Source organism: Strix uralensis, chromosome 3, assembly GCF_047716275.1.
Source record: "Strix uralensis isolate ZFMK-TIS-50842 chromosome 3, bStrUra1, whole genome shotgun sequence".
NCBI lineage: Eukaryota > Metazoa > Chordata > Aves > Strigiformes > Strigidae > Strix > Strix uralensis.
The window spans coordinates 86,054,932-86,071,439 of NC_133974.1; the positions used below are offsets into that span (position 1 = coordinate 86,054,932).

The following is a 16,508-nucleotide window of genomic DNA, read 5'->3' on the forward strand; positions in this document are numbered from 1 at the left end:
AAAAATGAAAAAGAAAAAAAAAGGAAGTAAACTGTCAGTTGACAGGAAACAAAGATGAAATAAAGAATTTGGAAATAACATTTGAAAGGAGAAGAGGCTTTCTCTTTCTCTTTGATTTTTCCATTTTTCTTTAGCCTTTTACCATCATACTCCTCTGTTCAAATTACTTGTCTGGTTTTGTCATTATTTTTCTTTTCTTTATGGGTAAATAGTAATTTGCATAATCTACAAGTAGAAAATTAATTTTGTGGGTTAGAGGATGCATTACAGTAGAGCAGAATTAATTATTCTGTGTATTCAAACTATGATTATTGCAGAATAGATAAAACAATTACACATCCTCAGTTCTATGTCTGGTTGATTAGCCAGCCACCATTTGGGGACTCACATCTTGTGAAATAGTTGAGAGACAATTATATTGGTAGTTTGCAAATCAGAAAAGTACAACTAGAACTCAGAGCATCTCTGTGTTCTAATTGAGAAAACATTTCAGTGTCTACTGTTAATTAGTTTGGTTGAAGAGACTGCCATCCAAACCATTTTGTAATATGATGTTGATCCTTATTTATTTTAGTGTCAATTCTCTTAGGACAAAATATAACAATAAAAGTAACTTTTAATGGAAATGGAAATGTACTTAATGCAAAAAATCAGATAAATAAAACTAGATGCAATAAATTGAGAGGTATTATATAATGTCCTGAAGAAACATCCCATAAAATGCAAGACTACTAAAGAACACCCCACAAAACCCTTACCTTTAGAACTTATGCTGGAAACTGAAAAAAACAGAAAAAAGTAGTTGAACAACCTTTGAGCTTATTTTAGTGTGAGTAATAGGTATAGGTCAAGATTTTAAATTCCTTTACAATGTATGCATGAATGAATAAAGAGAGAAATGAGCTGATGGGAGTCCCATGAAGTTCAGCAATGGGAAGTGTGAAGTCATGCACATGGGGAGGAATAACCCCATGCGACTGAGCTCCCCAGTACAGGAGAGACATGGACACACTGGAGTGAGTCCTGGGAAGGGCTATCAGAGATGATTAAATTCTTGGAGCATCTTTTGTACAGGGAGAGACTGAGAGGGCAGTGGTTGTTTAACTTGAAGAGAAAGCTCATGGGGGGGATTGTATCAATGCATATAAATACCTGTTGGGCAGAGGGAGTAAAGAAGTCTGAACCAGACTTTCCTCAGTGGTGCCTAGTGACAGCAAAAGTTTTTAAATTTTTGATTTGTTTTTGGTTTTGTTTTTTTTTTACTGTAGGGCGTGATGGAATTCAAGAACAGGTTGCCCAGAGCGGTTGTGGTCTCCATCTTAGGAGATATTCAAAATCTGACTGGACGTAGTCCTAAGCAACCTGCTCTAGTTGAACCTGCTTTGAGTAGGGAGGCTGGACTAGATGTCTCCAAAGGCTCATTCCAACCTTAGCTGTTCTGTGATTCTGCAATGCCTCACATGCATTTGTTTACATTTTATAGCTTGTTATAGGAATATCATGAAACAGCCTCTGTATTGTGAAGGTGGCTACTTTCTTCTGGCTGGTCACTAGCAAGTATATTTATTGTAACTTTACTTCTTTCACTTCTATTATATGTTTTACTTAAAAATCTCCTAGTCTACTAGTATCAGTTGAACTGTGTCAGTAGGGACTATATCTACACTTCTGAGCAACATATGTCCAAAACACAGACATCAGCGTTAGCATGGAAACATGCATAGTGAGGGAGTTGACCACAGAAATATATTTACTATATATTTTATGCATAATAACACACAATTTATACAATAAATTAATAAGATTACATGATAGTTATCTACATTTTCCTGCCTTGCCCATATACCTGATCTGTGCTTATTCCAAACTGCTGGTTAAGCATATCCAATATCAAACTCTTCTGTAGTTCTAACAGAGCAGAACAGCATTGTTCAGTTTGATTATGTTTGTACATGCAAGATACAAAACATGTCTGTAACATGTTTTATTTTATTCTTTTACTATTTAGTGTGTATTTTTTATTTCAGGAATTGAACTAGATGAAGACGGAACCTTGGATGGAAACAGTGATTTAACCATTAGGGGTCGACTCCTATACCTTATGGAAAAAGTTACATATCTGAAGAAGAAGCAAACTGAGAAGCCAGTTGATGATGACGCTAAGACATCATGTAAGCAAAATTAAATCAGTTTATTGTATCCTAATTCCGAATGGCAAAAGAAGCAGGAGAGGAAGTTCTTCATATATTTTCAGCCAAAATAAGGTGGATTTTTAGTGAAACATCTGTGCATCTTAAAGTTTGTAGCTCTGACTCAAAACAAGCTCAGGTGGAAATTTTATGATAGGCAGATTTGTTTCCCAGTGGAATGTAGTGGGAAATTTCTTCTGCTGGCTTTTTCACCCATGATCCTTTTTCAAGTCATAATTTTTCCAGAATGTATCTTGCTTTTTGTACAGTTAGTGCAGACTTAATAATTGTAGCAAGGTCCTGATTATGAGAACTCGCTCACAAAATCAGCTGCAGCAACTTCAAATCAGTATTTGCATGAAGATTAACAAATTAAAGAAAACTGTGCAATTAGATTGTAATTTGCAAAGCAGTGCTTAGGAGAAGCCTCCCTGAATGTTAGAGGTTGAACATTCAAGATTTGCTCACTGTGATTGTTGCTCTGTCATTTTTCTGCCTTTCCATCTTGATAAGAATCATTGCCAGTGGCATCCACATTCTACAATTTGTGCCAACTGATTATGGAATTTTATTTATTTTTCACTCGTCAGTGCTGACTTTTTTTTTTTCTTTATTATGGTGGGTGGTACTTTCAAATGTCCTAATTTTTTATGCTGCTACCCTACTAGCAGGAATTCATTTCCGGTCACACAGTTTAGGTGTTCTGACTTAAGTAAAAAAACCCTTGGTTTCCGTCACTGATTACACAAAATTCCTATGGATACTGGCCTTTTAAGTTTGTTGTCTAATTTAAGTCCTAAAATTATGGGATGAGATTTCCCCAGGGTCCTTACAGTGAGATGACTTCTTAGATGCCAGTTATTAGTGTTAGCTTAGTGTTCTTTAAGTAGAAATATTTTTGTTCTCCTAAAAGTGTGCCTTCTAGCTTTGCAGTTTCTAACTTGTTTCAGTTATCAGGCAGTAATAATTAGAGGCTAGGTCTATGCAGAATGTGGTAATGAATCCTATGGTTTCCTAATTTTTTTTCTTGTAGTAAGCTTGAAGGTCTACAAAATCTAATTCTCTCTCTCTCATGTTAGTAGAAAGTATTATATTAAACTAATTCCATACAATCCTTCAGAGCAAATAAGCACCCACGCAACTCAGTATTGTGGTGGCTAGGCTGCTTGTTTTCTTCACTGCAAGCAAGATAACAGCCAGACCCACAGGTAGGTGGGATGCAGTATTGCAATTATCAAAACAGGAGCCAAATGACAGCCTGGTCATGAGATTCTCCACAAAAAATCAAAGGAAACTTACTATTGTGTCCCTTCTTGTTATTATTTATTTCAGTGTTTCTGAAATATCAGCCCAAACACATTTCCTCCTTTTATTTGTTTTTAAAGTGTTTTTATTCTAAAAAATGCTAAGCTGTGTGACAATGGAAACACCTCTAGTACAGTGTTTGGACAGTAACAATAAAATACAATATTACTGCTCTTTTTTTCCCCTTACCCTGTATTAGCTCATCTTAGCACAAATTGTCTTCTTTGTTAAATGTTCTCTTTTCTGTAAACTTCTGTCCCTTCAATATCTTTCTTTAAGTACTTTTTTTTTTTTGAGTTTAGCCTGAAATTGCATCTGTTTTACTCCAAAATCATGTTAGTGTCTCAACACATAGCTTTCTAATTTGAAAATCCTTTTGATGTTTAGTCTGCATCAGCCACCTTCTTCAACACTGGGATATTTATTAGGCAGTTTATTGAAGTTCAGGAGAGATTACCAAATTTCCCTTCTCGAACTTTTGCTGTTATCTGCTTGGCATGGAAATAAATTGACTAGTTAGGTAAGTACTGAAGGTGAAATTCTCTAGTGTATAACTATCAGGATATCTCAAGAGGATCCTGAATTGATCTGACAAAGTCTTGCAAACCCGGACGGAAGTTCCCTGAGATGGGAAAAATAACATTATTCAATTGTCTTTATCAAATACTTTGTCTTCACTGTTAGTTCACGAGTAATTTTTCTAACAGTAGTCTCAAATCTTAACTGACATTATATAGCTTGTCTACTTTAACATGTGAGCTTCCCAGATATATATATATATCTCCCAACTAATAAAAGTTATCAGTGAGAATACCAGGTATGGGTTTCTGGCTTCATTAGAGACTGAATTCAGAATATGTAAATGATGTTTGCCATTTATTTGATTGAAGTCTCTTAATTTCTATTTCTTTTGAAGGGCCTTTAGTTTTGGCAAAGGACTAAGTTAAATTATTCTGTTTTGTACATTATAAAATTTTGAGTGGATACAGAGCTTAGACAGGTAAATAAATAATACAGCATTTACATGTGCCCTTTTTCCAGTCTTACTTCATAATATGTAAGAAAAACCCTCAGACCTAGATTCCTGGAAAAATCTTGGAAGCAATATGTAGAAATAAATCTGGTGACTGTGAGCATCTTGTATGTCTTCATAATTTTTTATGTTATCAAATTTATTTTCTGTATTTTAATTTTAAATATAGGCTTTTGGTTTTGAGATGTTTCTGCTTCTCTTGTGTGATTTTATTTTTCTTTGATAGTCTGCTAAAGAAATACCAAGAAAAAGGTGCTTGTTAAGAATCGAATTCATTCCAATTCATGTTACTTAATGGGTTCTGAGGGACTACCAGTAGAGAGGTGAGAAATTCATGGTAATTCTGTGATTTATGTGTTTTCTTCACAGCTACTCTTCAGCAGTTGATTTCAGACACAATGGTACGCTGGGCCCAGGAATCAGTGATAGAAGACCCGGAGTTAGTGAGGGCCATGTTTGTATTGCTGCACCGCCAATACGATGGTATTGGTGGCCTGGTTCGAGCCCTACCAAAGACCTACACCATAAATAGCGTGTCTGTGGAAGACACAATCAATCTTCTGGCATCCCTTGGCCAAATCCGTTCCTTGCTTAGTGTCAGAATGGGGAAGGAGGAAGAGAAACTTATGATTCGTGGATTAGGGTAAATAACTGGAGTGTAACATCTCTTTATTTACAGATATTTGTTGTTATTTGCTGTATGGTTATGGCCAAAGTTATACATGAAGCTTGAATGTGTATAGTCTATATGGGTGTAAATGCAAACACTGGTATCAGTTGTGTAGTATCTTCAGTTGTAAGATAGAGCCTTTGCAGCATTAGATGCATCATTTTTGGAGAGAAGCAAATGACAGCTGTAAGACTTCTTGTAAGAAACCTTGAAAATATGATATTACAAAATAGATCTTGTTACCATATTTTAAATAGTATGGCTGTGAAGAATCTTGTCAAGAATACTGTCCATTTTATATGTATGCAGTGATGGTAGCTGTTGGAACATACAATTTCCCCCAGCAGTCGACTAGCTAATGGAGTTGTGTCTACACGTGTCTGTATATATATGCCATCTTTTTATTGCACTGAATGTAGTTGGTATTATTTGAACTATGATGTGGTTCACCCAGTCTTATTTTTCCTAATTATATGATTAATTATAGTGAAATATAGCCTAATAAAGAATACAGTTGGAGAAAACAGTACAGAAAATATGATCATCTCTACTAGCAAAGAGTTTGTTTTTTTCTCTCACTTTTTTCAAAGAAATGTTACCATCTGAGAGATGTCTCATGGGATTAAACATCAGCTGTGATCTATTAGACATCCTCAATCAGCAAGAGCAATGACAACCAAAGATAACATTATGTAAAGAATGTCAGGAATGCAAGGAGAAGAGAAGCTTTTGTTGTGCAAAATAGCTTTTTCTTTATTTTTGAGCTTACTGAAAGCTTCAAATATCCAAATAATGTCTATACATAATTTTGTAGTGTCATTATGAACAATGCCTACTTCTTAGCCTGCTAGCATGTCCCATCAATGTTCCCTGGTTGTTGCAATGTTCAATGTACTCATGCTAAAGCTTTGGCAAAGGGGAAAGTCTGTTGTCTGTCAAGACACAGAAAATACTGATATTTTTAAATCCACCTTTGTACTTCGAATTTAAGTTGTTACATTTCATTTAAGCTGATGAAGTCTAAAATGAGTGAGTGATTACTAGATTCTGGCATTGTTGTGTTTTGGGAAAAAAAATAAATCTTGGGGATTTCATTTCAAGTTCTGCTTCCTTTTTGGTTTTGGTTTGTTTTTTTTTTTTTTTTACATTTTTTCCCTCAACATTTTCTGCTACAAATTAAAAGCTAAGATTTTGTGAATCTGATTTAATTTTAACAACATTTTTGGTGATATGTGAAAGGCTGGTGTAAGGAAGAAGGAGTATTTTCTGTTAAGCTAGTGTTCTCTCGCTGCCTGTTCCTATCACCCTTCTTGGTAGCCTCTATCGTAGTCTTGTTTATCTTGTAGGCTTCCCAGCTGTGCTGTTTGTACCTTTTATAGCCTAACCTGGGCTCCAGCACCTATTTAGAAATGCCAGTTTTTTTTCTGCAAGTGGAAGGTGTTTCTTTCTTCCAGCTGAGAAATGAAAGTGTCACTCATTCCTGCTTAAAAGCTGGTTCCTCAGAAATTCTATTAAGATTTTTTTCTTAAGTGTGAAATATCATAATGCAGTCCACAGTTAAACAGAATACTGAAAGTGGATGTACTGTCCAAAGTACTGTAATATTGCTGGCCAGCCCCTGAGGTGATGTTTTGTCTTTCTGAACTGTATTTCTGTAAAAGAAAGCTTCTTTAAAGAAATAAGACTTTAGAATGTCTTGGCAGAGTGATACCATTGAGGTCTTTTTGCACAGCATGAAGCATTAGTGCAGAAAGGAGATGTGGTGTGGATAGCTTTTGGAGGCAGGGCCTATCCTCTGTCATCTCAGATATGAAGTCCTGTTTTAGGCTTTGGGGGAAAAAGATGAGCTAATCTTTCTGGGAGTTACTGGGAGTCAAAAACTCTTATAGTGCCATCTACATCAGACATACTGCATGGATACTGTTGCATGACTAATAGTTGCAGATTTGTAGCTTTTAGAGTGATGGAACAGTCCATTTCATATCTCATCTTTTATAAGGCTGAAATTTGCCTTACCTGATTGCAAGAGTTTTAGGTCAGAAAAAAAAAGACTGCTTTTATAAAATATACAATGAAATTTGAACAGTTGTCAGCAGTAGTTTCTATAGTGACTTGCTAGTCCTTTTCTCACTTGACCTGAGTGCTTTTACATTTATGGGTTGTGTGTGATTTCAAGACTAATTACAGGTTTTAGAAATTTAATTTTTAAACCAGACATTTTTGTTGGACGTGTCTGCATAAAATATTCACATTATAATATCCAGGACTGATTTTAAAGTACGTAAATCTGTTCTGCTGAAATAGGTAAGAGAGAAGAGTTCTTCTGAGCAGTGACTCGTGAACTGAGGTTAATATTTATGCAACTTCTGTTTCTGGTGCTTAGAGGATAACTGGACATACATTCTCTGTCCCCTACAATTGTTTTTTCTTGGTTTTGATGGCAGATGTCAAATGTCTCAATGTTGAAATGCTCTGAAAAGAATGCTCTGAAAAGAATCAAAAATATTGATTAGTTGAATTTAAAATTTAAGCTAATATAGCAGTTTTGATCATGCTTTTGTCAGAAAATATTTTTAAATCTGGAATGGATTTCTAATGAAAACAGAAGAGCATTCTACTCTGGTGTAATCAAGCAGTGATTAAATCAGTAACTATACTATGAGAAAAGAAAGGTCAGGTTTTTCCACAATTGATTGAGACTCAATTCCACAATTCAGATTGAGACTCAAACTGAAAAAGTCCCTGAGGTAATTTTTCCACCTCAGGTGGTGAAGAATTGTACAGTAAATCAGCTTTGCAAATAACATAATGGGTAAACTATTGGTCCATAACATTTTAATCCAATTTTTTATTTCTTTTTCCTGTAGAGACATCATGAATAATAAAGTATTTTACCAACATCCAAATCTCATGAGAGCTTTAGGAATGCATGAAACTGTCATGGAAGTGATGGTAAATGTGCTTGGTGGAGGAGAATCCAAGGTAAAGCAATTCACTCTTAGAAGACAGAGAGTTTAGAATATAGCTGTTCAAAGCTTTATTCCGTAAGGTGCTGAGCAGTCACTGGAGGTACCGAGACCATAATTTCCATTAGCACAATAATTGACTAAGTTTTTAGAAGAATCTATCCATCCATTAGCATTGTAATTCCAGATGCTTTAAAGAAAAAACTGCAAATAGCACTTTATATGCTTACTGGGTCTTAAAGGGGAGATATTTTTAGAAACTAATTAATTGATGCAGTATTACTCTGTGAATCTGAGCATTCACGTTCTTTCATGTTTGAATCTAGAATTTATGGGTGACCCCAGCTCTTGTTTTTCAAACTTATACCTTGATCTTTGGGGCTTAAGGATTTATTTACTTGCTGAGAAAGCCCTATTGATTCCAGGGTGAAACTTAAACAGTTAACTTCAGTGAGGTACAATGAATAAAATGCATAAATATTAGTGTTAAAAGGCTGTTACATAAATGATTTTCTGCAAGTTTTATGCCTGTCTTAGAGTTTGAGCTTCAGTGTGGTTTTATTTGCTTCTTAGGAAATCACTTTCCCAAAGATGGTGGCAAACTGTTGTCGTTTTCTGTGTTATTTTTGCCGCATCAGCAGACAGAATCAAAAAGCTATGTTTGATCATCTTAGCTATTTATTGGAAAACAGCAGTGTTGGCCTTGGTAAGTAATGTGTGTGGCTTTTGAGATTCTAAACCAAAACCAAAACCTTAAAACTTTCTGCCTATTTTTATACATATATCTAAAACCACCTGTGTTCTTCTGCATCCCTCTGTTTGTATTGAAGTTTCTTCTTCACCTAGTGCAAAAACATCTTCATTAACTGTATTGCTAACTCCAAACAAACTCCTGACAGTAGCATCAAGTTGAGGTAATTTAGAATGCTCTTTTTTGTATGTGCCTGAACATTAAGAGAGAGTTGGTGTTCAGTTGCACATTTTAGGAACAAAATAAAATCCTGATTTTGATGAAGAGAATCAGAGATAAGTGTTGGTAACATTTCATTAGGGCTTACTTCTCACTACTCAAGCTTACTCCCCTGCACTTTCTTCTGTAGATTGTTCAGTATACACCTATGGCAGTGGGAGAAATACAGAGCTCATTTGCTTTGGTATGCATGTATAGATGCCCAGAAATGAACATTGAAATTTTCTTAAAATGTTAGCCTTTCTTTTCTAGGCTGAAGTGTTATAGAGGAGATACGTTCATCCTTTATTTAACTTAATACTTGTAATTGAAAATATATAATTATTTATAATCATCATAGTAATTTTTTATAATGATCACAAATTCCTTATTAATGTATAGGTACAGAAGCATAAACTAAAAATCTTTTTGGAGAGAAAGTTCCCAAATCAAATGCATTTAGAGTGTTAATATGAAAACCTTAGCTTTTTCTAATACTATAATGACTGCCATTTTTTAAAGAAATAGGTAACATATATTTTAAAGCTTAAAGATATTTTCCATTTCAATATATTTGATAAAATGTCAGTGTTTTAGATATAAAATCCCTGCTACCTTTTCCTTGAAATGAAGTTGTCAGTTAAGTAGAAAGAATGAGATCTTAAAGTATGTGATGAGAATATGAAAGTGTAAGAAAAGTAGTTTCTAGCTTGAACATTCTATTTTGACTTCATATCAATGTCACAGTTCATATGAGTGCATGATTTATTATAAACTGAGTGGTATAAATTACATGCTTACAATTGTGCTAAATAATGACAAAACGTATTATTAAAAAAATTGTTAATGTATTTCCTATTAATTCGTTGAGTTTTTTTAAGTTGATGTTGAAACTAAATGTTATTTCAACAGCCTCTCCTTCTATGCGAGGATCAACTCCTTTAGATGTTGCAGCAGCCTCTGTGATGGATAACAATGAACTTGCACTAGCTTTAAGGGAGCCTGATCTGGAGAAGGTTGGTAGCTTCTTTATCAAGCAGTTTTTCCCCTGTAGAGAGGGGAAGATTCCTGTTTCCTAAAGTAATCAAAATCCAAGATTATAAGAATTATATGGGAGTTTTAGGTACCTGTCAGAGAAAGGCTATCAAAATCTGATTGTTCTTTCTGGTGGTGGTGTGGATAGTTGAACTGAGTTTCTGATTATTACATACACAGGTGTAACCAAAAGGAATTGCGTCAAGGGCGGCTCTTACACTGGAAATAGTGGAGTCCATACCCAACAAAACTTCATTGCTAAAATCTTTCTTTGTTGTTCTGTCTTGATGGTGGCATGCGGTGCTGGCATAATGCAATAGGGGTTACTAGAAGCCTTGTGATAACTTGTTAAATATATATATATATATATGACAAATTTTCGTAGAGATACCTATCTATATCTATCTGTATTTTTTCCTAACATTTAAACCTGCTTCAGAAAAGATTGAAGGAAGTGGGATTAATTAGACTAAAGAATAAAAAACTTAAGAGAGCATGTGACAATTGTGTAGAATACGTAAATTGCTGCTGCAAGAAGGAATAGAGTAATGGTTACTATGTCAGTGGTGGATAAGAAAAGCAGCTTAAATAATGGAAAGACAGATTCCAGATAGACATTAAAAACATTTCTAATGGAAAGGAAGACAGTGGACTAGATTGTCTAATTTGTTCTTGAAGACCTCCAATTCTAGAAAAGCTATACCTTCGTAGGAAAGCATCTGTCAGGAGTAATATAAGCATAGATGATCCTTTCTAGGAACAGGAAGATGGACCATGTGTGTTTAAATGGACTTTTTCAGATATCGTTCTTATAAATGGCCTGCAAAAAGAAACTCTCTGAACTGGTTAAAGACTATACTTACAATTCTTGCAATTCAGAAAGGAGAGGGTCAACTGAAAACTACTATTGAGACTATAGGGAGTGTTACTGTTGTGTGTATAAAAACAAAGGAAGAAAAAAGGCAAGTGAAAAGGAAAGGTTAAAACAAAAGAGTAGACCTGATATATTAGTTATATTAGAGTTATATTAGAAGATGTGTTTTCAAATATGGATAGTGTGTAGTTAGGGAATATTAAAAAACTGACTAATTTGTAATGCTCAGGGTTGCGAGACAAATGAGATATAGCAAAGCAGTGATCTAGAGAGAGGAAAAATGAAATTGAAATAAGTAAGGTCTTGCAGTTCATGGCAGAAGTAGGAAAAGGCTGGGAAAGTGAACTAAGAAAGAGGCTGCTCTTCTGATTTGCCCAAAATATGATATGGTTTTGTTGGGGATAATAGAATGTGAACACCATATCCAAGGATGCTTCCCTTTGAAACTGCACTTGTTTTTCACAATTAATATTTTTTTCATCTTACCTTGCTTTTAGGTGGTTCGCTACTTGGCTGGATGTGGATTGCAGAGTTGTCCTTTGCTGATTTCTAAAGGGTACCCAGACATTGGATGGAATCCAGTTGAAGGAGAGCGATATTTGGATTTTCTTCGTTTTGCTGTTTTTTGCAATGGTAGAGTAGAAGCCTTTAAATTTTGTATCTTACTCTAATGTTCAAATAAGTTTGTCACTTAAAATAGTAATACAAACCAACTTGAGAAGTTACTGTAAATTTAAAGGACAATTTACAGAAAGAGTAGAGTTACGCAAGGCAGACAGTAACTTAGATGTCCATTTAACAAGTCATATATGGTCCTACAAGCCTATGCACCATTTTTTAGATCTGTCTTTAGTGTTGAAATGCCCACATCTCCTTTAGAAGTAGAGCAGAGTCCTAAATCTTTTTATGACTCATGCTAGACATGGAGCCGTCTTTTGATGAAGACTTAGATAGTTCAGTTTTAGTGTTTGGCATTGGTCCCTTCATTAACTCTCTCACTTGACTATGAGTCTTTACTACAAATCAGTAGCTTCAGTGATGCTTTAAACATCTTTTATTACATAGTTACTTCTTTGGCTGTATTTAATTTTGAATTAAATTACATGTTTTATTTCCTAGCTTTTATATAATAATAGAGGAGTATGTGTGTTTATGTAACTTTCTCATAATATTTAAAGTGTTTTGTAGTTAAAAGTATCTACTGATGCATGCATTCTGAACTTTTGTGTACCTTTTTCTGATTATATCTCAGAAGTCTTTTTCATACAATCTTAAATCTTGATATTTGTTCTATGTGGTAGGAGAGAGTGTGGAGGAGAATGCTAATGTTGTAGTCAGACTGCTTATCCGACGACCTGAATGTTTTGGTCCAGCTCTGAGAGGAGAAGGAGGCAATGGGTTACTTGCTGCCATGGAGGAAGCAATACAAATATCAGAAGATCCAACAAGAGATGGACCTTCCCCAAGTAATGGATCTAGTAAAACCCTGTAGGTGAAGTGGAATTGCTTACATTGCCATATTTTTTGTTTATTTGTTTTATAATCTTAGCTTTGAAATGACTTCTTTGTTTTAACATGTGAATTATTAGCTGGATTCTTCCTTGAATTCTATGGAGGGTAGAGATTTGTCTTCTGCCAAATAGTTCTTACTCTGCTTTGTTAATTTAAGTAACTCTCTCTCAATATTAAATCCTCTTTAGAAATCTGTTTGTTCTTTGTCAGTCAGTTAAGAATCAATCCATTGATGCAAAATGAGACAGATAAATGGTAACAACACAGATGTCACTACAATCTTTTAGGGAGAAATTCCATTCAGTGTTAGTCTGCTAAAAGTGCACTAGTTAACAGGAAGCCACTGTGTGTAAGCTGTTACACCTATGAGCAGATTTTCTTTATTTGTTGCTGATGTAAAAACTTTCTTGTGTTTTTTCATCTTTTAATTGTTTTAACATTTAACTAATTACAGTGAAATGGAAGAACAAGAAGATGACACTATTCACATGGGAAATGCAATCATGACCTTTTATGCTGCTTTGATTGATCTCTTAGGACGTTGTGCCCCGGAAATGCATGTAAGTTTTATGTCTTCATGCATTGGAAAGTTAAGGCATAGCTGTTTTATTGATTGCTCAGTGGTTTGCTGTTTGGCTTTTTCACAGTAACACATTATCAGGTATTAAAGCAGTGGTATGGCTACATAGTATTTTAATGTATATAATCTATTCATCCACTAATTTGCAAGAATTTCTGTAAAGTATTCAGAAGCTGTTCTTTTAAAACAAATTATTCCATTGCTTTTCTTATTACTGTTCCCTGTGGTTGGTCTTCAACAACGTTCTGTCATTAATATTGTTTGATTTTTCCATTGTGACAATCAAACTCAAATTTCCCTATTTATTGTGATGGTGTAGAGTGATTTGTTTTTTTTTAAACTATGGCTTTATTCTCTTCGTATACTTATTTAAAAAGACTGTTTAAATTGCATATAAAAGAGTAAATATTATAGGGCATTCTTTTAAAACATATGAATAAGCATTGTCCCTGGACATACACATACCTCATAATCTTTGTTCACACTGACAAACCTTCTCAAAGGTAAGATATCACTATTTCAGGCATTAGATACAAAGAATTAGACACTCACACTATAAAAACCAAGCTCTTACCACTTAGTTCCTAAGAGCTTGAAACTATTTGAAAATATTTGTTGTTTACAATTCAAAATACCTTCCTGTTCTTCAGAAATTCTACTTAGTTATGCATAGTTTCTCATTTCACCCTGAAATGTGCCCTAATTCATATGGATCAGTATAGAGCAGTATCAGATTTCTGCAGAGATCGATAACGTGAGAAGGGAGAGAGATATCTATATAATAAAGTCAGTGTATGAATATCTGTTTTGTTTGAATAAAAAAAATATCTCATTTTCTCCCTGTATCACTGCCTTTTTTTAAAAAAAACCTGTAACAAAACAACTGGGATATCTGAAGGTGTTGTTATTCATCAAGGATAGAAAAAATGGCCTTTTTTCATCTGAAAATCTGCTTTTGCTTCCCCCTCATGCTACATTTTAATGCTTTGTTCACCTATTTTACCTAACTTTACATTCTGAAAATGGGCTTAGTCTTATTTAATAACCAAACAACTTGTTGTAATCCAAAATACAGCAAATAAATACAGATTGCATTAAATTTACATTATTAATTATAATGTGATTTTGAGAGCAGTCATTCTGTGGTTCAGGAAGTTTCCAGAACATGAACACATATATAAGACAAAAAGAAGACCTTGTTAATATTTTGTCTCTTCCTTAGCTAATCCATGCTGGTAAAGGGGAAGCCATTAGAATCAGATCAATTCTACGGTCTTTGATTCCACTGGAAGATTTGGTGGGAGTCATTAGTATTCCTTTCCACATGCCGACTATAGCTAAAGGTAAGATGATTCTACTTTTTTTTTCTCCCATCCCATTCTTATGTTTTGTAACTTAATGACATATTGATACTCGTACTTCTCTCAACATTTAAAAATGTTATAGAAATTAAACTATTTATTATGTGAATTAGAAGATAAATCATTTCAAATGTTTTTCAAAAAATTTTCTGCATGCTATAGGCAATAATGTGTACACTTAAATCACTGATGTAAATCCCATTCATTTAAATTGAATCATGAAAACCTATTACAACTTTAAAAAGAAATTTAAAAATGCATACTTTCTATTTTTCTAAAATATTTTAAAAATTTACAGTCTCTTTTCTTGATAACATAATCCTTAGCTTTTGTTCTTCTAACCCTATCGTTTCTAGCAGATCTTACTAAGACACCAGAGTTGTTCTTCAGCAACTATGGTGAAGTTATAGGTGTGACATACATATGCAGATACACTTCTTTGTGTTTTCTGCCTACATAGAATTGATTGCCATAGTGATAGCTATGTGAGTGTCAGTATAAAAGGGAAGCGAATTACATCTGCTTTTTGGGTATCTGGAGAGAGAACATTATAATTGCAACATGGATTTTCTAGGGACTTACAGCACAATAACGTCCAGTAGGTTACAGTAGAAGAGATAAAAAGTTCAATCATTCTATTACACATTTATTTATTTATATTCCAAACAGTGATAGATGTATAGGTGATATCTCAGTAGCATGAAGTACAGCACATAGATCAGAATTTTGTTTTGAAAATGAAAGTAGCAAAATTTAAAAACATTTCAATGAATTCCTTTCAGATATTTCAGAACTTTTCATATACAGAGGACTTTTTAGCACAATCTTAATTCATTGTCATACGTTACAGATATGCTCACCAGTGCTGCATTTGTAGTGTGCTTGATGTAGAATTGTTGTAATTTTTTCTTTCTCTCTGCTTATTCTAAGAACTAGGTAGTATGTTAGTATGTTTTTGGGTACTTATCGTATTAGAATATCAACTAATAAAAATCCCTTAATACATAAAGCTTGTATGAACTTTGAGATCTCTCTGGGTAGAATTTGCCTTATGCATTCTTTTTCAGTTAACTACAAATATGTTGCCTTTGTGTAACAAAACCATGGGGAAGATGCTTAGATATTAACAGAGACTCAAAGTCTCTGACAAGTAGTAACATGACTGCCTAGTCTACTGGTGGAGGATGATCCTTGTCATTGAAGTCTTATTTCTTCCTTTTAGATGGTACTGTGGTGGAACCTGACATGTCTGCGGGGTTTTGCCCAGATCACAAGGCAGCCATGGTTTTGTTCCTTGACAGGGTCTATGGAATTGAGGACCAGGATTTTCTTCTACACCTTCTTGAAGTTGGCTTTCTGCCAGATCTTCGTGCAGCTGCTTCTTTAGATACGGTAAGAGTTTTAAGTCTGTTGTTATTTTGGTTCTGTTATCTTACTGAACACTGCAGCATTTTTCATCCCTTAAAAAATTTTTTATTTCTTAGTCTGCATTTCTCAAATGCTGGATGAGCTGCCTGCTGCTGAGCTTTGAGAATCCTTGAAGAACAGTGACGAAGCATTCTTCAGAACGATGTTCACTTTATAAAGAGCCCCCAAATCCATAAGAGATGCAATACCTTTCCCCAGGAGAATTTCTGAGCTTGTGCTATTGAACAAAAACATAAGCTGCCAATGAAGCATAGAACTGAGAGCCTCTTTCCAGAGATACACAGAAAGCGTTCATTTGTTAGGGACACCTACACTGTTTTTTAGGAAATCACTAAATTTTTGTTTTAGTTCCTCCTCGAAATTGCTGCCTTTTTTCTGTGAGCCTTATTTCCATCTAACTTTTTTTAGCTGGCTTGATCCAAAAGATCAGATTTAGAGAGCTTATATGAGGGCTAAGACATGGACTTGATTTCCTTATTTGACCTTTTATGTCAACATTTTTCTGAAAGTAATTATGTTGTTACTTAAGAAAGAGAGCAGGTGAGGGTTTTTTACTCACTTGGAACTTGGGCTTGATCGTAACACAGAAACATACTGAGTTTTGTA

At 34.5% G+C, this 16,508-nt stretch overlaps 1 protein-coding gene across 15 annotated transcripts in view; it reads left to right on the forward strand.

The window, feature by feature from the left end:
* Nucleotides 1–16,508, forward strand: part of RYR2 (ryanodine receptor 2) — a 441,080-nt gene that overhangs the window by 292,524 nt on the left and 132,048 nt on the right. For all 15 annotated transcript variants that reach the window (XM_074863209.1, XM_074863211.1, XM_074863214.1 and 12 more), the window contains 10 exons: nucleotides 2,028–2,171; nucleotides 4,897–5,170; nucleotides 8,065–8,179; nucleotides 8,737–8,869; nucleotides 10,025–10,128; nucleotides 11,519–11,654; nucleotides 12,323–12,509; nucleotides 12,988–13,093; nucleotides 14,336–14,456; nucleotides 15,697–15,866. In XM_074863209.1, coding sequence (XP_074719310.1) covers nucleotides 2,028–2,171; nucleotides 4,897–5,170; nucleotides 8,065–8,179; nucleotides 8,737–8,869; nucleotides 10,025–10,128; nucleotides 11,519–11,654; nucleotides 12,323–12,509; nucleotides 12,988–13,093; nucleotides 14,336–14,456; nucleotides 15,697–15,866 — 1,490 coding nt within the window. The remainder of the gene's footprint in view (nucleotides 1–2,027; nucleotides 2,172–4,896; nucleotides 5,171–8,064; nucleotides 8,180–8,736; nucleotides 8,870–10,024; nucleotides 10,129–11,518; nucleotides 11,655–12,322; nucleotides 12,510–12,987; nucleotides 13,094–14,335; nucleotides 14,457–15,696; nucleotides 15,867–16,508) is intronic.